This window comes from Siniperca chuatsi, linkage group LG13 (assembly GCF_020085105.1).
Source record: "Siniperca chuatsi isolate FFG_IHB_CAS linkage group LG13, ASM2008510v1, whole genome shotgun sequence".
NCBI lineage: Eukaryota > Metazoa > Chordata > Actinopteri > Centrarchiformes > Sinipercidae > Siniperca > Siniperca chuatsi.
In genome coordinates, this window is record NC_058054.1 from 17,125,271 (window position 1) to 17,148,755 (window position 23,485).

Consider the following 23,485-nt stretch of genomic DNA (forward strand, 5'->3'; position numbering starts at 1 on the left):
AGTTTGGTTTGTTGGAGAAAGGTATGGATGGATAAAATCTTCAATCACAGTATATGTAATCATGGGTATGTAATATCTGCTATTGGATAATCCAGTGAATGAAATACCCGGAAAACCATTGTATTCATTAATGTAAAAATCCTATTTAAAGCAGGCTCACTGATTTCCAACACTGCCATTGATGGTCCAATAAAAAGAGAAAGAAAGAAAGTGCAATAAAATGGAGTGCAAGGGGTTCACGTTTTGGAGCGCACCCAGTAACCAAAGTTTCAGCTGGTTGTCTGCACATGATTATTGTTACCTTGAAGCCACAGGATCACATCTGGCTCCCTGATACCACTACAGCACAATACAGACACATCTCTACACAGAAGCATAATTCAGACCTGACTTTACCATGCTACAGCCAAACAGAAATAGGAAAAACAAAAGGGAAATCAGCATAAAGAGAGAGAGAGAGGAAATTAATTACATGTAGATAAAGAAGAATTGATCAGGAAGATTATGAATTTAGATACTGTCAGTCCCTCTTTGTCTTACAGTTCCTGCAGTCACAATTGGGTTTTTTTGCAACATGGCAGCCTGTTGGCCCTGACTTTATCCCTCCTTTAGTAAAATGTCTCTTATCCTTAACCTCTAAAGGTGTAAATACAAACAACAATGATCAGCACCTCTCAGCCGTCTTCATACCTACACAAGGAGGTTATGTTTTCTCTGCTGTTAGTTACTCTTTCTGTCAGCAGCATATCACAAAATCCTATGAATGGATTTCTATGAAGTTCGGTGGGTATAAAGACCTTTGGGGGAGGAACAATTGATTTGTTTTTGGTGCTGATCCAAATCTAGGATTTACGCCATCAAACGATTTTTTTTTTTTTTTTTTTTGCCATGACGAAAAGAGAGGCCTTGACTTGATTCCAAAACCTTTAGGGATTTTTGCAGGGAAAAGAAATCAATTCAGTTTAAAACTTCAAATGACTGTAAATAGATAATTTTTTTCTTCGCTACATGATGCTACTGTACTTTAGCCAGAAATTTTGTTTCTGGCTAAAGTACAACCAAATTAGCAGTGAAAGCTACCAATAGTTTGACCTTGAGGGACATTATCATCTCCCTACTCTGACAGTCTGAGCGTGACCTTTGACCCCAGCCTCCATTCAACCTCCTCTCTCAATGTGACAGACAGCTCTGCCTTTGATCTGCAAATAGGCTGTTGGAGAGCCCTACGTCAATATATACAGACTGACCCAAGGCTGACTTTATTATGCCACTGTGTGGATGCATGCATGTGTGTGTGTATGTGTGCAAGCATCACTCACCAATCTCACAGTTCTCCCCAGCGTATCCTTGTGGGCAGTAGCAGCTGTAGCCCGTTCCCTGAGGAAGGCACTTTCCTCCGTGCAGACATGGGTTTGTCACGCAGGGCTCCACCTCGACTAAAAGAGACAGATGGATGGGGGTGGAGGGGGAATTTAGGGATTCAGAATAAGGGAGTTAATTGATGATACTGTGAAGGAGAATGTTTTTTTCTGTTTGTAAATGTGCTTTATTTTGGCGAGGATAAAACAGGTGTATCTTAGCTCACCGGCTGAATAAAGCTTAAAATATTCATTTCCATGGTGATCCTCTAAAGTTGGATGGCTTAAACACAGTTTCCCTCACCACTGCTCGGATTTTGAATAAATACAAATTCTGTGTGACTCAGAAAAAACATGGCACCCTAATTTTCCAACGTTGCAGCTCAGCCAAAACCAGCAGTTAAAACACACGCATATCCATTTCACACTCTCTCTCTTTTCAAAGGGATCAGAAGCCAGAGAGCCTCAACCTCGTCATCCACTCACAGCCACAGTTGTCATGGTTACCATATGGAAAGCGAGGCCTTGGCTCACTCCAACGAGCGTAGTGGGCAGCGTGAGAACTTCAGACATTAGCCATCCTCAACAGAAATGAGCAGACCTCCCGCTGAGCGCCTCAGCCCCACCATTTACCCCCTAAATGTGTGTGTGTGTGTGGTCTCCTTCCACAATTACAAATTTCCATATCAATTGACACACTACCACGTGTTTCTCCCCTGAGCCGCTCATTATAGCAACTTAAGGTCTTTGTAAATCACCACTTGTCATCCTGGCTGCAAAAGCTCGGCTGTGGGAGTCTTTGTTCTGCCAGCTCTCTCTGACACCGAGGACTGCTTAGGAGGGGGTGGTGTGTGAGGTTGACAGTGTGTGTATGTGTGTGTGCGTAGGTTAGTGTGTTTGTGTTTACACGGCACAATGAGCGAAAATCAATACCATGGCTATGATTAGTCTTGAGGCTGATCCTGTCCAATAACTAACCAGAAGCAGACATCTCAAGCTCTCATCCTCTGAATTATCATCATGCCGGCTGCTGTGTTGGGCAAAATAAACGTTCAGGGGCAAAGAAAAAAAACGACTGAGGGTTTTCAATCACAAGGACTCCAGTACAGAGCAAGATTTCTCAATAGCATCAGCTCTATAGATTTATGTTAAGTTTTGCAAGCAAATCCTCTGCTCATGGTTTGAATTCTGCTGAAGTCAGGTGCTAAAACCAGCCATGCATTTCATTTAATGTACATCAGTCCAGGCCAAAGTGCACTTGCACCCTCTGCATCAGTCAAGGTCATGGCACGCCTTGACAAATATCAACTGTTATGACAAGCAGATTGTGTGTGTGCCCGTGCACGTATGTGCGTGTGAAAGATAAACCCTGTGCGATTGGCCGTTCATTAAAGTGAGTGGTGCAGAAAAATCAATAGGATGTAGAAGGAGCTGACAGAGTGGACTGTCCCTCGCTCTGCACAGCGGCTGACAACACCGGCACAAACAACAACAATAAGCTGGCAACAGCAAAATCCAACTAATAAGTTTACAGAGATAGGACAGTAAGGGGATAATACTTTGCAGCAGCAATGCTGGGATACCTCAAAGTATTAATCCACATATCACACATAGCCGTTGCTTTGAAGTAATCACAGCCACCGACACAGTGGAAATATGGTTTACTTTGGAAATATGATTTTCGGATAAGCTCTTTAGACCTCTAAGACGGCGTTTCTGTGAAGGCAGTAGTGCATGAAGAAGAAGGTGGAAACAAAGAAAATGGCTGCAATTTAAATGTTACAAAAACATTGTGTGATAAACATCTGTATAAAAAGATCAGACAATGAAAAGAAAGTTGATGGCATTGTGTGTTTGTGCACTGAGCGTGAATCCTTGTGTGTCTGCATGTGTGTGTTCATGTTTGAGAACAATGTGTTTTGCTACTGAAGGTCCTTGAATCCATTCTGAGGCTTCTTTTTTTATTCTTCTCTCTCATTAAGTGAACTGACTGATGAAGTGCTCCGTGATCCAGTCAGAAGAGAAAATACTGACCACCACCATGAAAGGGACTGAACTGGAGTAGAGCGCATCCATCCACTTCTTCTGTTTGTGTAGCAAAGATATGTTTGTGTGTTTATGGCCTTCTGCCTGAATGACTCCAGGGTCTCAGTCAATCAATCAACCCTCATACTGTACACCAGCTGCCCAGATGGTTGCCCTTGGCTTCTTGTCGATACAGTTTACAGCTGTTTTCCATCCGCTCCTCACACCCCTAGCAGGCAGCTCAGCCATGCCTGCCACAGACATGAGCCACTTTCAAATGAAGCAAAATAAATCACCATAGAAATGTGTGATAGCATGATGCCTGTGGGGCTTTCAAACGTCGGGTGATAGGATGTTTCCTGTATGAGCTCTCATTATCAAGCAAAAAATAAGTAGTAAACCAGGTGGCCAGCCAGGAGCTTCACTGAGATATACCGTGCTGCAGACTTAATCAACAGATTGTGTACGGTGGCGAGAATGTGGTCTCTGCTTCTGGCAGGAATAAAAGGTATGCAGCTGGGTAATACACACTGAATGTTTTGAATAAATATGCCAGTGGCGAGGTCAGGTAGGAAATGAAAAGGCAATCTTAAAGGATAGTTCTATTTTGTTTACAACCTGGGTCCCTTATTTCCATCTGCCTTCATTTCTATCAGTTATGATAACAGTGTACTTAACAAAATAATTCCTGAGACATACAGGCACATTGTCACAACTAAGTGTGACAGAGCAAGAAACAAACAATCAGAGGATCAGACTATTGACAGTTAAATGATCAGGTTAAAACAGTGTTGGGCAAGTTACTTGGAAAATGTAATCAGTCATAACTTGTTACTCAGTGAAAAAGTAGCCTAATTCCATTACTTTACTAATTACTGAACAACAGAAGTAATTATTACATTACTTGCCACATTACTTTCTGTCACATCATCAAAGATGCTTTTAAACAACATTACAAAGCTTTACGGGAGGTTATATGCCAGACTGTTTCTTGGCTAGGACCAGTAACTTCCTGGAGACTCAGACTACAACTGCTCTCTAGTGCAATTAGTGAGGCTTAGAGGTGCTGGTTGGCAGATTTTGTTACCATCGGAGCGATCCAAGCTAGCTGTTTCCCCCTGTTTCCAGTCTTTGTGCTAGGCTAAGCTAACCAGCTACTGGCTCTATCTACAAATTTAATGGGCAGACATGACAGTGGTATCGATCTTCTAATCTAACTAAAGTGAATAAACATATTGAAAAATGTCAAACTTTTCCTTTAACAAGCAGCCAGCCTCTGTGTTTGAGGTATTTTGACCATCAACAGCTAGCTTAGCACCAGTGACTGCACGCAGCACTCCAGAAATCCAGTCCTCACAGTGAACAAAACCAGCTGATTCCTGAATGTAACATTAGCAAGCCAGCTGACAAAACACAACATATGAATATGACAACTTTAGAGTTCCCGGGAAATACATTTATCTTCATGTGGCAAAGGCTAACAGCTTAACCCACCTCCAGCTCCTGCGCCAAGCTAACACATAGTGGACCAGTGTCTCCACTGAACGCACAGAGATAAATTATCTACCCTCCATCAAACTCCTGGTAAGACAGCAAAAAAGGTGACAACCTCAAAATATTACTAATGAATTAGTAAGAATAATGTAATCACTGAATTTCAAACTATATTCCTTTACACTAATCATTACTGAAAAAAGAAACCACATTACTGTAATGCGTTACTAAATAATACGTTACTGCCCATCACTGGTTATAAAGGAACCAGCAGTTTAGACAGAATATCTGAACCACTTTATTTGGAGGTGATACCGAAAGTTATCTAGAGTACACTAATAATCTCTCATAGCACAGAAAACCTGTGCTATGTTATGCTAACTACAGTGAGTACAATAGGTTAAAGTTGTACCAGAAAGTTGGTCTGTAAACTGTGTCAATATTTACAGATGACAATTTGGGTAATATTTTTACAATATTCCTTTGTTTTTCTCTTCCAGATAAGTTTGGCTAACGTTGGTTTGTTTAAAACCTGTATGATCATCTGACTGCTCGTGTTTCCTGGCCCATCGGGCTTCTTTCTTTGGCAGTGTTCTCAGCAGTTAACTTGGTGAGTACAGTCTTACTATTCCCAATAGAAATTATGGCCCAAACTACAAAAATATAATTAAAATAGTGCTTTTTGTGCAATATATCAAAATCGTGGAGTAATTACAATGAATATACAGATAAATGGATGCACTTATCAAATAAACCCTACCGACAGAATGATAAAACATCTGAAAACAGATATGCAATGCTAACCTGTTGGGCTAAGAGTTATGGTACTGATGTTGACTCTTCCTCTGTTGCTCTCCTCCTCCATATTGCCAGGTAACAGGGCCCCTGAGCCCACAGCGTGAGACCAAGCAGGCTCCTCCTCGTCTGGGGGTCCTGACAGTAATGGAGGATAATCCAGAGAGCTGTTCAGAACTGCTTTCTCCACTGGGACCCAGTTAAGAGATGTCGGAGGGTTAGAGGAGCTGTCCTGGTTGTCTGAATGAGAAGATGGAGCTGGGTTTCCTGATCCAACTGTTTGAGATGGGGAATTGGAAGGGGGTGAGGGTGAGAGGGATGGGGTTTGGGAGTTGGATGGAGGTGAGGAAGTGGATGGAGATGGGGAGGAGGAAGATGGAAGAGACAGGGATGGGGAGGTAGACTGGAATTCAAACAGCGATGGAGATGGGGACGTGGACGCAGTGACAGACGGCAATGGTGGAGGAGATGAGAAGAGAGATTGGTGTGGATCTGGTGAGACTGATGGCAATGGGGTTTCTACTGGTGAGGTGGACAGGGATTCAGACGTAGATAAGCCTACGCTTTCTGATCCAGTTGTGGTCATCAGTGAGAGCTCCAGAAGACTAGCAGTGGTACTGGTAGTCATGGTAGTGGTGGACTGTCCCTTCCTGTGACCCCTCTCTCTAGATCTTTCTCTGGATCTTTCTCTTGGTTTACTTGTTCCAACTGGTCGACGTGAAACTATCTCCCCCTTAGCTTCTGCACCGGTGATTTCTCCACTCCCCTCGTCTTCTCCTTTCCCCTTATCCTCTCCTCTCCCCTTCTCTTCTCCTCTGCTCCTGTCCTCCCCTCTGTTCTTCTTCCCCCTTCCTCTGCCTCCTCTACCACTGGCTCTAGAGGTCACCGTCTCCTCCCTATTGTCACCCGGCTGGGTAGTGGTCACCGCTTCAACAAGGACCAAAGTTTCCCCACCGGCTGAGGTGATTTCGGGTGCAGAGCTGGAGGCGTGCATCTCTGAATTCTCCTGGCTCTTTGTGCTCTCTGTAGTCATAGAGTTACCGGAGGCGACCAAAGTAGATGCCAGACGAGTGGGTGATTCTTCACCAGCTGGAGTCGAGTTTTCCCTCGAGGGACTGCTGAACCATGAACTTCCTGAAGAAAACAAACCTGCAGAGAGCACAGAACAAACAAAAAGAAAAGAACAAGGGGAGTCAGAAGCACAATTATTGCAGACAGAATAGTGCTAAAGACAGAGCCAAGAGTGACGATGAACAAAGTAAAAATCATCTTATGGATTCTCACTGCTTTGCCAAGGGAGACAAAACAAACACTTCTAAGCTGTCTATCTGTCAGCTGTTTTTCTCTATCGCTGTACCAGCATCGTTGCCAGCAAGCAAACCTCTGTGAAAGAGAGAGACTAATGAAAACTATGTTATTACACTTACAAAGGCAGTGAGACAGGTGAGCTATATTGAATTATTTGCCAATTAGCAGAAGTTGCTTGTTTGAAAGGTCTAACATTTAGCACTGAGTGTGAGCTTTCAAAACAATATTACGCTGCGTTCGTGTCCTGTCAAACTTACCATAATTACCAGTTTGTTGACTTGTAAATGTCATTGATGTCAACATTCAAGTCGTAATTACAACAAATTGGAAGTTTTGCCTGAAAAGGCAAACAAATATGGAAACCTCACATAAACCAATGTCCACAGTTCAAAGCAATTACACTCAAAATTAATAAATATTTAATATATACGCAGTCTACTCTGCAATCATACAACCGTCTTGATTTGTTCAGTGACATGAATGCTTGCAATTTGTAAACATTTCTACCATTTCTTATGACCTGAACACAGCATCAGGAAACTAACAGTGTTGCAAAGAGACAGAACAGTTGAACTCTGCTCTGCAAAGACATCAGTCTGAAAGCTGTGAAATTATCTAATGTGGGTAAAAGAAATGTTTTAAATTCATGACACTATATGGCAAGAACAGACAAACTGTTGGCAAAAAAAGAATACTGCAATCTGAAGCTCACTAACAGATATTAGTGATATAATTTTAAATAGATGTGTCATGTCATTTTCAAATTTAAAGCAGCCGTTGTTTACCAAAACAAATACATAAATCAAGACGTGGGTTAAGGTCTAAAACCTCTTTGGACACACATACAGACAAACACCACCTCAGAATTTAATCAACAACAACTAAAGTGGTCATATTATGCTCATTTTCAAGTTCATAATTTTATTTTGGGGTTGTACCAGAATAAGTTTACATGGTTTAATTTTCAAAGAACACCATATGTTTGTTCATAGTGCATAGTGCTGTAGCACCTCTTTTTCACCCTGTGTCTTGAACGCTCCGTTTTTAGCTAACGAGTGAGGCCTCTCAATTCGATTCAATCTTTGTTGGGAGTTGCACATGCGCAGTACCTAGGTATGGACTACTAGCCAATCAGAAGCAGAGTAGGGTGGGTCCTGACGAGCAAGGTAGTGTGATCCAAAACAAAGCCGCTTCAGCCGGTAACTATGGTTTCGATTCAGCCGTACATGTTCCAACAACCAGAACCAGCGTGTGGTAAGTTACTCATTTGTAACTAATTTATCTTTCATAGGTAACGTTTTAACTGTGCACTGTCTCTACATCACAGGTTTCTCCCGTATTTCAAGGCAAACCGAAATGTTGGCAGGTATGAACTTTATTGACTGCCTGGAGGGTGTCTAGCGTTATTTTAATTTCATATTTAGGTGTAGTTGTGGAAACTGCTCAATTCGTGCATTATGATGCGTGTTACATAGTGAAGTAGATATGTAATGGAAGTAAAGGCTGGACTACAATCGATCTGTTTTCAGGCAGTTCAGGAACAGTGTTTTCTGTGGATTTGGTAACTCCTTTTGGGGTGGACTTTGGGCTTTTTCAATTTGCAAAGATATTACATGCACAAAAAAGATACACAACAAAGGAAAGGGAAAAGGCATAATATGACCACTGTAACTCTTTATCCATCATCTGCCTGCATCCATGTTTGAAGGAAACATGATGTTTCTAACTCACAATGCCTGAGCCTCAGTGTTAATAATGAGCATCCAGCTCAAGAGAGACATTTGGAAACATGATTTCTCTGCATGGATATACAGTAAAAGTATCCCACTACATATGCAATAGTTTAGGAAGCCAGAAAACATAAAAATAGCCTCAGCCCTCTCTAAACCTCACACTCTGATGAGGGTTTCAGAAAAACTCTTTTTTGATTAGAAAGGTTTCTAAATGAATGAATCTAAGCAAACCTCTAAGTGGCAGCCATGATAAGAATTGGTGGAAACGCTTCAGAATACGTCCTGCAATGTAAAGTGTAATTCGTCCTAATATACAGAGTATTTGTTTGTGCTAACGGTGTACCAGTGCAGTACGTACCAATACATACATGAAGGTACAAGGGAACAAGATGTGAAGTTAGGGAATAAGGGGGCAATAATGTGGGAACTTATAAAGAATTTATACAGTGGGTATTTTTTAACTAACGGGTACCTATTCTAATATCACACAGGATGATCATGACATGTTCAGTACTAAGCAACAATCTGGCATTTGGGAAGAATTTAAAGATAATTTACACTGTAAGCATGTTTAACTACTGGGTACCTATTCTAATATGAGCCTGACCATCGTTGAGAGATGCACAAAGGTCACAAACAAGTGTTTACCATCAACGTTTGCTGGTGAAGTGAGTGGCAGCTGAGACTGTCCTCCGTGGAGCTGTTGTTAAGGGACGCTATGATAATAGAGATAGTGGAATACTCCTGTTTTTCAGTTAAGTTGTATTTACTGTAGAAACCTCATCATAAAAAAACTTTTCTCACCCTGTGTAACAACCGTCAATCCACATAAACCTGAATGAATTCAAGAGCTTGTGAAGGATTATAAAATGTTACATCTGACGCTCATCTGACAAAATATGACTTTTTAATAAATGTCAATGCCATTTTGGTTAAAAAAAACTGCTTTCCAAATTCCTACAATTAATGAAAAGCAAATATGCAAATAACCTTTCTTATAAAGCTGAATAGATTAATATCTGTGTTTATCACTAGTATTTGTTTGTGTTGCCATTTGATTTTCCTCTGACTTTGTTCTGTTTAATTAAAGCAGACCTTGAACTTATTTAATTATGATTTGAATTCATTTTTTAGGCATTGACTGCGGTGCTTGTATGGCAGGTTTGTGGCTGCTCAGTACACATAAGACCTTGTGCACATAAGACCTTGTGCACATTCTTCTTCTTTCAGTATTTAATTTTATTCTTTATATTTTTAATTATCAAATAATTACTGTGATATTTTCCATGGAGGTGAAGGACAAGTCAAAGAAGAAAGAGTTGTTGCTGGACACGCTCTCCTCACCACATGCTGTGGCTCCAAGGCCTCTTCTCTCCCAGTTTTGCCCCTTATTAGTTCTGTGTTTCTCTAATGAACCTCATTTCAGGGGCTTCTTTGTACTGTAATTAATGTACCATCCTGTTGTGTTTCCTCAACATCACAGACCTGAGCCAATTAGTGCCTCAACAGAAATACGTTCAGAATACTGTGCATGCTCATAAACATACACTGCCATCAAGCCTTGTGGTTCAGGTTGCTTTATTTGTATCCATAGGTGTATAAGGTTTGCAGTAGACAAGGCATCCATCTTGACACACATTTTACAAACAACACAGACAGTAGACAAACATACAACACTCAAATCCAGTGGCTGTATCCCTATTCCACACTACTGTGGTAATTGTAACATATACTGTATTATGTGAACACTGGGAAAGTTACTAAATTTAGTATACTCAAAGATGTAAGTTGACACAGTAAATTGGCTTGATTTGTGTGTGTGTGCTGTTGATGGACACTGTACCACAATGCAATGCACACAGGAACTAATGATGGTTTTCTAATTTGTTCACACATTAGAAACAGTATAAATCCACTCACCTGGTGATGATGTCCTGGATGGATTTGACCCCTCATCTGTGTTTTTCGTAGTCATCTCCTCCACTTCACCTGCTCCACTTGGTGCTTGGGTTCCTTCCTCATCTCCAGTCCCCACCAGGTAGTTCCAAGGCTTCCAAATGGACTTGACAATCTTTGAGATCGCCTAAAATAACAAGTGGATGGACAGAAACCTAGCTGCTTCAGTATTTTTTTAAATCTTAAAATAAAATCTTAAACCCAGACCAACCTTCTTCTCAGCAGGAGTGGGGTGGACTGGCGGTCGGAGAAACTCCTCTGAGTTGGGGCCAGGCTCCAGTGGCTCTCCCCAGTCTAAGAGAGTTTGTCCTGGAATTAGCTGGAGGGTCACGAATGACTCTGAAGAAGACTCTGAGGACCAGGGGTCTAAGGCTGAGGACACAGTCATGTGGATTATTATCACAGATCCCCATTCTTTTGTGATCAGTACACATAATTAATTCAATATTTGAAATCAGCCTTACAAGCATCCATGTTGTGAAGGGAGGCCTCCTCTTCTAGGTCAACCAATCCTGTCCAGTTTGAAGGTGTGATATCACTGCCATCTGAGGAACCTGCAAGGATGGGAAAAAAAAAACATATCTATTGTATGTTCAGTCTTACTGTATTTGTGTTTACTGATTGGATGGTTGATTCTCTGATTAATCAGCTGGTTCATGCTGCTACACATCTGCTAATCGTAGACAAATGTAAAACCTCTGGTAGTGGTGGTTTGCTGTGTAGTCAGGTCAGGATTGTCTTTCCCTGCAGACTCAGCATCACTTGAGCCTGTGAGGTAGCTCCAGGGCTTCCACAGGGAGGTGTAGATCTGAGAGATGGAGCCCGAATCCTTCACTTTACCTAGGAAACAAGTTGGAGAGATTAGCTGTTCACATGGCTGAAGGACTTTAGCCAATTTGTCTCAAAGCTTTACTGCGTTTTCATTTTGCAGAAATTGGTCAATATCAGTCAACACAGAGAACAAAAGCTGAGCATTTAATTTCAACACATTCTGTCCTCCTTTTTTCTCCCACTGCTTCCGTCAATCCAGCAGTTTCACAGATACATGAGGATGGGATAGACAATGTGGATCAGAAATCAGTGTTGCCATAGCTGCAACAGTGGCAATGACATTTATTGTCATTGTTACTGCATTAATAGCAATATTTATTATGTAGCATATGTATCAAATGTATTAATCAATTCTTGTAGTCATTTTTGATAAACATTTCACTTTAATATTGATATGAACCATTATTTCATAGGATTATAAAACATTGAGATTGTTCTGTAGATTCACCGTATTCAAGTTTAGTCTAATCCATCAATAATGAGTTAACTTCTTTTCCATCAACAAAAATAGTGTGCAAACGCAGCCTCTTATGGTACAATACCTCTGTAGCAGTAAGCATCATATAATGCTGTGGTGTTGTCAGCAGTGCTATTGGGTGTGACGGTGCGGACTCCCGGCTGGCTCCCTCCACATTCCGGGCGAGGCCAGGTCACCGGGTAGCGGACACTGCCATCAGACAACCAGCCTGGGGCGCAGCTGTCCAGGCCGGCCTTCCAGGCCAGATAAAGCTGCCCCACTGTGGCCAGCTGCCCCCCGAGGGACACACAGCGGTCTGAGGCCGAGGACAGAGACAGCCTGCCTGGGACCGAGGAGTGAAACACCTCACCTGGAGGAGGGAGACATGAGACAGGAAGAAGTAGCTAGCAGGAGACACCTATGCTAAATACTGTAACTACATGTGAAGGCTTTGAAAACAAACATAATGTCTAATTTTAATGGTACTTAACAGATAAGGCTGGTGATATATATATATATATATATTTGTTATTCTCAGCAAATCCCATGAAAAGACCAAAACCTGTGGTAGCCCGTCTCTCAATACTTTCTGACTTCCCACCCTGTCTGTGGCACATACCCCAAACCCATTGGTTGCTAATGAAGACGTAAATCTCTCTCTTTTTTTAAAGGTCTCTAATATATAGTTTCATTTCTTTAAAAGTCTCAGTAATTTTCTAAAACAGCTGGGCACTGCAGTTTTTAGCAAACGTTACTGAAACAGGTGTAATTGGTGGATTTGTTGGGGACTATTTACAGCCGTGGATTAGTACACATTTGATTAATTTGGATTAATACAAGTCTTTTCACTGGATTTATTGAGAGTTAGAAAAAGTTTTTAAAAAAGAAAAGAATATCGCCAGACTTGTCCTTTAATATTGTAGCAGAATATGATGCAAACGCTGTGACAGGTTTTGATGTCTTTCGTGTGTGTGAGTGTGTGTGTGTGTGCGCGCGCACGTATGTGTACCATCCAGTTCTTTTGCAAAACAGTACACATCAAACAGCTCTTTCGGGTCCCTCTTCCCATAATTCCTCACTCCAGCAGAGTACTCCTTGTGTCCATAGCAACCAAACTCTGGCAACTGAACAGAATAGCTGTGGAGACAACCATGTGGGAGTCATAAACGGGAATCAACCTCTTTTTTACTGATCATAAGAAATAAGAAGCATTGTCTTGTGGACATTTTACTGTATGAACATTATCTCAGCTCACATATCGACGTGTTTTCATTTTCATTAAGACTTTAAATGTCAGTTAAGAATAAATTCATATTCATATTTGCAAGGGCAACGGATTTGAATAAATTAAAATACAATTAACAGCAAAGAAACAACAGCTGTAAAAAGAAGAACATGATTAGGTGACAAAACAAGAACTGAATATTAATTGAGACAGCAGATTATCCAAGAAGAGAAGGAACAAACAGTACACAGAACAAAGCAAATGTCTTTATATTACAGAATTAGCAGGCATATTAAAAAAAATATAGCAGTCAGGCTAGCTGTTTCCCCCTGTTTCCAGTCTTTATGCTAAGCTAAGCTAACCAGCTGCTGAAGATTTAGCAAATAGAAATGAGAGTGGTATCGATCTTCTCATCTAATTCTCAGCAAGAAAGCAAATAAGCGTATTTCCCAAAATGTCAAACTATTCCTTTAAGCAAAAATGCTTATAATTAACAGGTTTCAGTATTCTGAATTTGAAAAGCTTTCTCCTTTCTTCTATGATAGTAAATTGTATATCATTAGGTTTTGGACTAGGTGTTCAACAAAACAAGCAATTTAAATGAGAAAAGCTGGATATAATCTGCAGATTAATCAATAATAAATAGTCATTAGGTGCAGGCCTGCTTCAAAGCACAGCATGACTCAATACAACTATTGGGCAACACTAGAAGGGTGTGACAAGCAGAAGGAAGTTATTGAATATCTTCTCACCGGACAGTCTGATCATCCAGCCAGCCGGCTGCACAGCTGGCAAAACCGTCATAGTATGCTGCCCACAGCTGGGCCGGTGTGGCCATCTGAGCTGAGATTTCCTGGCAGGCCCGCTGAGCATCGGTAAATGAGAGGGCATAGCGGGCGCTGGGAGCCTGGTAATGAAACACCACACCTACACGGGCAGACACGGAGACAGGTGGTGAGGTGTTTGTGAATTTATTTGAGATATACCAACACATCCGGGTTTAAAATCAATAAACGTGTTATTGTGGCCACAAACAGATCACTCTAACACTGTGAGTTTTAGCTGAAATTTCACAGATGAACACTTATTATTTTTGGTATTCAGTCCAAACACTTTAATTAAAAGAATTACACAATCTCTCAAGTGGAAAACTAGATAACAAAACGAACACAAAAACAGAGAGCAGTAAGCTGCAGTAATTGAGTAGATCATTATGACATTGATATGGTGAATCAATGTTATTAATGTTTAATTAAATAAAAAAGCAAAAATGGGTTGGCAATGCTCCTGTTTTAAAGCTGCCATTATCTGTCTTATATTAGCACAACAAGCCTTGAATGCAATAAAACCCAAAAGTCAATTAAGTTAGAAAAAGAATTTTAAAGCCTTTTGTGTTACTGCTGCTCGGTCTCTCAGCAGCATTTCTCCTCAGTTTAAACGTTTCCTTAGGGGAGTTGTGGCACTAAACTTTTCTCACAATGAAATCTCAATCAGTGGCTGCTGCACTTACCGGAGACCACCAGGGGTACAGTGTCTCTCTCATAGTCGTTACCCATGACAACCTGACAGTGGTAAGCGCCTGAGTCGTTGGTACGGAGGCTGGAGATCTCCATGGTAGCATTCAGTGGATTGGCAGTGTATCCTGGCAGCATGACGCGGCCACTGAAAGCCTTATTCACCTTGATTACATCACCTTTGGCATAGAGAGAGAGGTTTCTTCATTAAAAGTGTCTTTTGTATCTTGCTGATTTAAAAAAATTAAAATTAAAATTATAAGGGATCCTAGATGGATAGATGGAGTTAAAGGCCCAGAAAACTTATTTTCTCAATCGGCCTCTTACTATTAGTGACTGGATCCAACATGAACACACAATTGTCTCCCAGAGTTAGAACAGTTTTGGTTTTTTGATTTTTGTACTTGGAAGTGGGCGGGGCTCAGTTGGAACAACGTGATGTCATGTACTTCTGTGGACCAATCAGGATTTTGCAACACAAAATCTGACAGGCCACTATCAATCAAATTTGATCAAACCACACCCACACAGTCCTGACGAAGCAAATTAGCTCAGTTTTTGAGAGTTAAACTCTAAATATATAATATTTGAGGGTTTTTTCTAACTTTTCATATTACATAACATTTGATGTTATAGAGGATGAAAACCAAGTTTTCAGGGAATTTGATCAATAATTTCATTTTGTTTGAGTGGTTCAGTTTAAAGCAATAAACTGCACACTAACTCCAATATATGAATTTCAAAGGATACATGACCTTACTTTATGTTTGCCGTTTGGTGCTGAGCAGGTAGTGTACAGTTAGTTTTTAGAGCTTTTTTTGCTGTAAACAGCTGCCTGCTGCTTCTGAAAACAAGATTGATGAGAGCAGTGAAAATGAACCACAACAGTAAAATTGAGGCCGTAAAACCAAAACAATGAACTGAAAGACGCTAAAACTTTAAAGAGGCCCTAGACAGATTAATTCAATCTGCACCTTGCCTTGACTTTGCTAAAATCCTTCCACTCAGGGAGGTTTGGAGCGTTTACAAGTACAGTGAAAAATCTCTACTAAGAAAGTTCATTTCATTTTCATACCAGGAGCTGCTATTGTCAGCTTGTCAAGTTCTTTGTCATTGTTTCACTTGTGAGGCCTTCAGATTAATTAATTAAATACTCTGAGCTGAGGAGAACTGTAGAGTCGGGTGATAATTGTCTGAGAACGAGCCCTTTCACATACACATAGTCATGTGATCCAGTGTAAAAATCAAAATATTTATTAGTGCACCTATAAGTGCACTCTCTAAGCACTTGTAGAAATGTTATCTGATTGAGTAAAGTAGAGTAATGTAGGTCTTAATCAACAGCTAAACCAGGCCATCATGTCTTTGTTTTACCTTTAGCAGAAAGCACAATCTGCTCCAGAGGAGCACCCTTTCCTCCCGGTGGTAGCCTGATGCGTGTCCACAGGAGCTGGGGAGGCTGGCTGGAGGAGCTGGTCTGGAGGGTGAAGACACAGGGGAGCACGGCTTTGCCTGCCAGCGTTTGTTGTACTGTAGGATGGGCGATCCTACGCATGTTCACTATGGAGGAGGCTGCACCTAGAGAGGACGAACAAGAGAACAGAACATAATTAGATTATGTACTTAAATATGTTGAGGACATTTTGCTTACAAGGGAAGAAAAAATATATTTCCTGTAATGATGACTCACCAGATTTATTGCATAGTGGATGTCTACTTTGAGCAAGGGTTCAGCAGATAAATGCTTTTTGATGGACATGAATAAGTCTGCTGTTTGATTAGAGGGTAAATGCCGTACAGTATTCTACACTAAGCAGTAGAGGACTGCAGCTTCTAACCAAGGGGTCTGCTAACAAGACCTCAGGGATTTATTAGCAATTTCACACTCGTATTTTCACACAAGAACGAGGAACTTGTTTTGTCATTCCAGCAAAGGAACACATAATAAGGATCCCAGGCACTCACACACAATTATATATACACAGACAGGAGTAGAAAAACACACACCAGTGACCACAGTGGCTCACAGGCTCCAACTTAATTATCTAAATTTCTATATATTGCTTTTATTTCTAACCTATGCTTTCTCTCTCTCTCTCTCTGTATTCACATAAATGACTCCAACTGTCACTCAAACAAATTAATTTAAAGTTATTTCATGCAAGAGAAGCATTGACGTAAAGGCTATGTCACTATAAGAGTTAGGTTCATGGTTGTGCAGATGGATATCAGCAATTCCCTCTGTCTCGTTGCCATGACATACAGGTTCAATGTAACCATGACAACAGGATCACCTGTACAGACATTATCCTCTAACCAACCAATTCCAGCCTCTTTGTGGCTTTATCCTATGCATCTTACTGTAACATACCAAGCAAGATTATTTTATATTTTATTCTATAGAAGGTTGATTTGTTTTTTCTTAAACATAAAATACTTTTTTTTAACCATAAAACTTAATTTCCTTTACATTTCATTTATGTGCATATAGCGTAATGATAAGTGAATTATCGCCATGACAACTTAGCATAGCCATCTGCTAATGAAGATTGTGAGTTGGTTGAAGGTTGAAATCACAAACAAATGACTATATACTCATTATTAATCCGTAGTAGTATAGTGTAGTGCAGTATAATAGTCAGCTGATTTGCTTACAAAATCAAGAAGTAACATGGACTGTAGGGTGCGACAGTCTCTGTCAGCATACCAACAAAAAGGCAGAAGACATAATTACAAAGCTTTAATAAGCTTAAAACAAATTTGCTCAGGGATTTTTGCATTTGTTGTGGTTCTCTCCATTCAAATTTTCACTGCTAGTCAAACGTACCAAATTGTAGAAAACTAATATCAGCTTAACAAGAGAACCTGTGTAAAAAAAAAAACAAAGCCTTATTTGGAATATTGCACATGGTGGAATTGAATCCCCGAAAGATATTTCCATATGCATTTAGATTGGACGGCTTTCACAAGCTGAACCCCCTGAGACCATCTCTCTGTGCTGAAGAAAACCCCCCGCTGCCTTCCCCCGCTTCAGATGTAATCACAGAATCATAAATACCAGGGAAAAGCATGAGAGCCAGAACAAGATAGAGAGCAGGAATGAGAGAGGGATGGAGGCAGAGAGTAAAAGAGAGGGATAACCAGAGAGGAAGATGGAGGAAAAGAGGGAGTCTAAGAAACTGAAAGGAGGAAATTGAGAGACTTCGGATGACAAGTGCACTCTGTAGCATGGTGGTGACAGATGGGACAAAAGAAAAACAGCCTAAAAAGAGGAAGAGAGAGCTGGAAGTGACATCAAAGGACACTTTCTATCATTAACAGATGCCATCTCTTACTCCTGTCAGTCCTCCTCCATCCAATGAGCTGTTTGGATTACAAATAAACTGCAAGGAGGGTTTCAAGGCTGACATGAATGTTTCTTAAACTGAATCTGCAGATTGTGCTGGCTAATTGAATTTGATCATTTCATGCCAAAAATAGTTTTTCTGTAAGGTTGTTTTTGTATTATTGTTGCCCACAAACATATAATTAGGACATACTAACAAATAGTGCAAATGATATAGACCTACTGGTCTGGTATATAATGCTGAACATGAATGTTCACTTATGGAGCTTTTAACTGTCTCACGGTCTTCCTTAGCAGTTTGCTCAGTTATTAAGTTGTTGAAAAGCACAGACAAAACAAAAATGTATTTCTTGAGTTATATTATCAATATTGTTCCACCTGTTATGCATTTCAAAGCTCTAGAAAAAGCTACTAAGAACTTTAGTTAAGATTTTTTTGTCAAACTATATTTAAAATACTCATAGAGTTAGGTTGCAGTCATTCCTATATCCACTTATCCTTTTCAGGGTCACATGGGGCTGGATTCTATCCCAGCATGCTTTAGGTGAGAGGCAGAGTGTACACCCTGGACAGGTGGCCAGTCACAGGGCTAACACACATAGTTAAATACCAGTTCAACGGTTACATATTTTGAAGTCCACATATTAAAAGAATAGTTTGACATTTTGGGAAATACGTTTTTTTGGTTTCTACCGGGAAGTTAGATGAGTCACTCTAATGTCTGTGTGTTAGATATGTAGCTGCAGCCAGCAGCTGGTTAGCTTAGTTTAGCATACAGACTGGAAACAGTCTTCCTGGAGTCTCCATTAGGTGCCTGGCGACTTTAGGAAGTTAGTGCTAACGTGTTAATTAGTGAGCTTTAGATGTTCTGGCAGACAGATTCTCTTACCTTCAAACAGAGCCAGGCTAGCTGTTTAACCCTTTATGCTAAGCTAAGCTAACTAGCTGCTGGCAGTAGTTTCACTTACTACTACTCACTTTCACTTACTGTGCAGACATGAGAGTGGTATCAATGTACTCATCTAACTTCCTGCAAGAAAGCAAATAAACATATTTCCCAAAATGTGGAACTATTCCTTTAAAAACAAATATGTACATCATCAGGCTGTTAATACGATCCAGAGGCTCTTCCAACTGCAAGAAATGCAGTCGTACACAATTGGTGTACTGTATCAATTACAGTACTTTGTGCATTGTGCACCAGTTACTGGCACATTTGGGTGATTCTTATCAACTCATAAATTTTCTAGCGATGTGCATATCCCAAAGAGTTGTGATACCATACTGAGAGTTGCCAGGGTCAAAAAATGTTTAAATCCTACACAAAGAGCTTTAAACTCCTCTTGTTCTTGTTAGCAGACATGTTGTGAAGCGTAGAGCAGTGCAGAGAAGTTTGATATGCAGTATCTACCATTAACCTGGTACACTGTTTGCCAGCTGTCCATCATCACAACTCATACAGTAAACTCTGTTATTCAGATGTCCCAGTTTGGCATGTTGTGGTACTTTGCTGACTGCTTGAGGACAACTTTGTGGTGATGATCTTGGAAATTACTCACGCAAAAGTGAAATAATTCAAAATATAAATGTTTTTACAACAACTTAAAACATGGGAATGTTGTCTAGTCCTTGTATTTGAGAGTAATAGCAGGTTCCAGTCCTGTTTTTTTTAATTGTAGAACTGTAGTCTGCAGAACCTTTTGTTTACTTTTCTAGTAAGTCTTGCCTGGATTATGCAACAAAAACATACAATAACAGAATTGAATGTGGAGAAAAAAATTCTGCTGTCAGAGCATAATGACTACTAACGTAATGTTTTTAATTTTGGAAATGAGTTACGCAGTTTCTCCTTTTAATGAAAATCCGGGCTGACCAGCTACCACCATGCATGCCAATTGTAGGAAAAGTAATTAAGGAGAGGAACTTATCTTTACTACAGGGAGTCAGCAGACTGCATATGGGATCTCAAACCTGTGATACTATCCACCAGAGACCTGCGGCTCTGAGATGTTTTGTCTTTTTGTTTCATAATTGTGAATTTTATGCATAGTTGTAATGGAACAGATGGTCGACTAAACTTGCATTAATGGGTCTGGAGGTGTTCCAGCTCATTCCCACCGAGCATGTCTGCAAACATCCTCAGCATGTCAGCTCTCACTTACAACACTCAAATTAGTACAGACCTGTTTTGTGAATTTATGCCTATGAAAAAAATGTACATGGAAACTGATATTTCTATTATATTTTCTGTATTCTGGTGCAGCTGTTCCCCATCTCTTCATTCCTTCCTTTCATCTGTTTTCTGTCCCTTCTCTTTCTTTTGTGCTGACATTATCTGTTACTATTGACTGCTTTTTCTTTAGATCTGGTTCATTTCTGCATCACTTGGAGATGCAGCACTTTAAGGAAAAGGGTAGAGTTAGGAGACATAGAGAACTTACCCATGCCTAAATAGAGCAGCAGCATCAGAGCAAAGAGGATCTGCCGCCCAGCTGCACACGGAGTGAGCACCATCCTGGACCTGCAGAAAGAGAGAAAACAGAATCAGTAGTATGTATATACATATACAGTCATCTACAGCACCTGTGGTATTGCCATGAATTAGATGTAACTAATGTTATGTATTCACATACACTTCAATGCTTTAAAGTTGCACTGTCACTGAACCCCAAATTGCTGGTCAGGCCCGTGCGTTGAATGGTAGCTCGCTGCCACTGGTGTGTGAGTGTGTGAATGAGAGGGAAATTGTAAAGTGCTATATAAATGCAGTCCATTTTTTCTGTCAGGGGAAACAGTTTGGTGATTGTCATGTTTGAACAGTTGAAGGGCAGCTGGCTCCTGTGTGTGCCTGACAAAAAGCTCCACAGCTGTTTCGTTTATAAAACCTTTTCAAAGCTAATGACTAACTCAAATCCATGGCAACTATCATAAAAAATAAAGCTGTGTTTCTTAGTTACTAAAAGAAAGAACATTGGAGATAGAGTTTTCACCTGATGGAAGTTATTAATTCATTGTTAGTACCAACTTTGTTGATGATTGATGTTAGTAGCATGCACACAGTATCACAGACAGGACAGATAATGTATCACATCCATTTTATTTATAGGTGTTATAATGTAACATAACAATATTGCATCTTTAAGGGAGTTTTAAGGCCCAGACACAGTTCACTGGAGCTTGTACTGAATGTTTTCCATTTAGAAGATGCCTTTGTTCACAGCTATTTACATTTTTCACCCAAGACCCACTCTACTACCTGAGCTACAGCTGCCCATATAACTAAAACCAATATTATTATCCAGTACTGGTCTTATAATTGGCTAAAACAGGCCATCAGACATTGTTAAGTCTGATTTGATCTTATACCACACACGGAGTGATAAATCTTACTCCAGAACTAAAAGATTGGATTAACTTTTAGTATACTGCAGTGAAAAAGTGATTCTGGTGCATTCCTTCTGCACAACATAGAGGAAATCCTACCACACATCTGAAATGGGCTGCTGACTTTGCCAGAGGATTTGGCTCGGGGCCCAAGGCTTCTCAGCTCAGTGGAAAGATGCCTGAAACAAAGCTTTATTGGCTTGTACTGGAATGAAGATGAAGATGAAGAGGAGAATATGATGTTTGAAGAAAACACAGCTTTGTTTAATAATGCTGATTTTAAGGAGAGTTAAGCTACACAAATAACTCTAAATCATTCATTTACTTGAGGACAAATAATTGGTTCTTTATTTCTTTCTGACTACATGGGCATTACCAGCAGAGGCTTGCTAATAGACCATTTGTTACCAGCTGTAACAAAAGAGTTTCCCCTCAGGGATCAATAAAGTATTTCTGATTCTGATCTGATTCTAATTCTGATTTGAAGAATTTGAAATAGTTTGAGCAAAAATTAGTCAGACATGTTTGGACTATCTAGACTTGAGTTACATAAAGTAAATAATTTATCCAGGAAAGCAAAAGACCTCTTTGCATACACCAGGGTAACAGCAACTCATGCCAACAGTATCCCTGATGCTCAGAAAGAAGATTATGCAACACCACTTCAACCCTTTATAAATTACAGAAATAATGGCCGCTCTCTTCTCTGACCATGTGAAAGCTCAGTAAAACCTTCAACCATATAAAACGGGAGCGTGTGAGGCAAAGAAAAACATTCCTCCCAGATAACAAAGCACTCTGTGACACCTGCCAAACTATACTGTCATTAAACAACAATTTGTTGGGCAATTTTTAATGGTGGGCAACCGAGTTCGTCTCTGGACTCTTGAAAAAGGGGATCCTGGTACGGCTGAGACCCCGCTGTGCCACACACTTTGAGGCATCCCATCTCTAAAGGTGGGTTAGGACCTTGTGATGGGCTGTGACAGATTGGGGTCGAGCCGTTGGATGTCTTTGCATGTTGAAGGCCTGAACTATTGGTTGAGCTAGCTGGGTGGGTGACAAGAGATTTCTTAAGGCTTGGAGAGGGTCATGACACCGAGGAGTTTGCCCAGTCTTGTAAGAGGAGAGCATTAGAGTGTGTTGTATTGTAGGGCCTGGGACTGGCAGGGGCCCAACAGCCACTATCCACAGCAAGAGAATACAGAGTGCAGCCTATGGACATCTCTATGGATGCTATACAACATACAACACAGTGTGCCTATAGACAGCTGCCTTTCAAAGTATTAGCAGTGGGGATTTACAACATACAGTGCACTGGCCATCCAATCACACCAGCGGCATACTAACCAGTACCACCTTTTGTTAAGGACGAGACATCAGATGTTGTGAACGCCTCCCTCTAAATCACCCCTCTTTACTTTCACAGGAACAGTTGTGTGAGGAGAAAAGAGCCAGAAGTCTCTAAAATGCTTCAGTGAACTTCAATGCGGATGTCCATCCGACACATTTTCACGGCGTTGTCTGAATAGGACGCATTCTCTGCTCATTGTAAGAGCCAGAGCAGAGTGACAGAGAGCTAAGAAATGAGGCTGGCAGACCTACGTTACAGCTCAGCACTAAGCTGCCAATCTGTTGAAGCAGGAGACCAAGTGGCCGCATGATCATCATGACGCAGGCAAGACGGGCCCCTCGACCCAAATCTCCTTCAGTTCTGCAGTTGGTGGGAAAATTGCTTGAAGAAAAAACATGAGAATCATGTCAACTGCTGTTGTGGTTATAGGATAAATCATGTTTGTGAACACAGCACAACAGCGTTATGCTTACAATGCCTCCATCATGCTATATTGATGTATGTGTGTGTGTGTGTATGTGTGTGTGTGTGTGTGTGTGTGTGTGTGTGTGTGTGTGTGTGTGTGTGTGTGTGTGTGTGTGTGTGTGTGTGTGTGTGTGTGTGTGTGTGTGTGTGTACTTGTACTTGCTACATAGTGAGGACTGAAATACATTTTTACCTACAGAGTGAGGATATTTTAGCTGGTCCTCAAAACTTCAAAGGGCT

General features: G+C 40.6%; 1 protein-coding gene across 1 annotated transcript in view; it reads right to left on the reverse strand.

The window, feature by feature from the left end:
- The window catches only part of LOC122886590 (neurocan core protein-like), a 41,622-nt gene that overhangs the window by 9,385 nt on the left and 8,752 nt on the right, over positions 1-23,485 (reverse strand). Inside the window, exons 2-13 of the mRNA XM_044218968.1 lie at positions 20,484-20,563; positions 16,071-16,274; positions 14,693-14,875; positions 13,935-14,109; positions 12,967-13,094; positions 12,043-12,327; positions 11,366-11,509; positions 11,134-11,223; positions 10,881-11,041; positions 10,634-10,796; positions 5,682-6,821; positions 1,320-1,436 (exon numbers count right to left, since the gene is read on the reverse strand). Of these exons, the coding sequence (XP_044074903.1) occupies positions 1,320-1,436; positions 5,682-6,821; positions 10,634-10,796; positions 10,881-11,041; positions 11,134-11,223; positions 11,366-11,509; positions 12,043-12,327; positions 12,967-13,094; positions 13,935-14,109; positions 14,693-14,875; positions 16,071-16,274; positions 20,484-20,556 (2,863 nt within the window). The 5' untranslated portion in view covers positions 20,557-20,563. The remainder of the gene's footprint in view (positions 1-1,319; positions 1,437-5,681; positions 6,822-10,633; positions 10,797-10,880; positions 11,042-11,133; positions 11,224-11,365; positions 11,510-12,042; positions 12,328-12,966; positions 13,095-13,934; positions 14,110-14,692; positions 14,876-16,070; positions 16,275-20,483; positions 20,564-23,485) is intronic.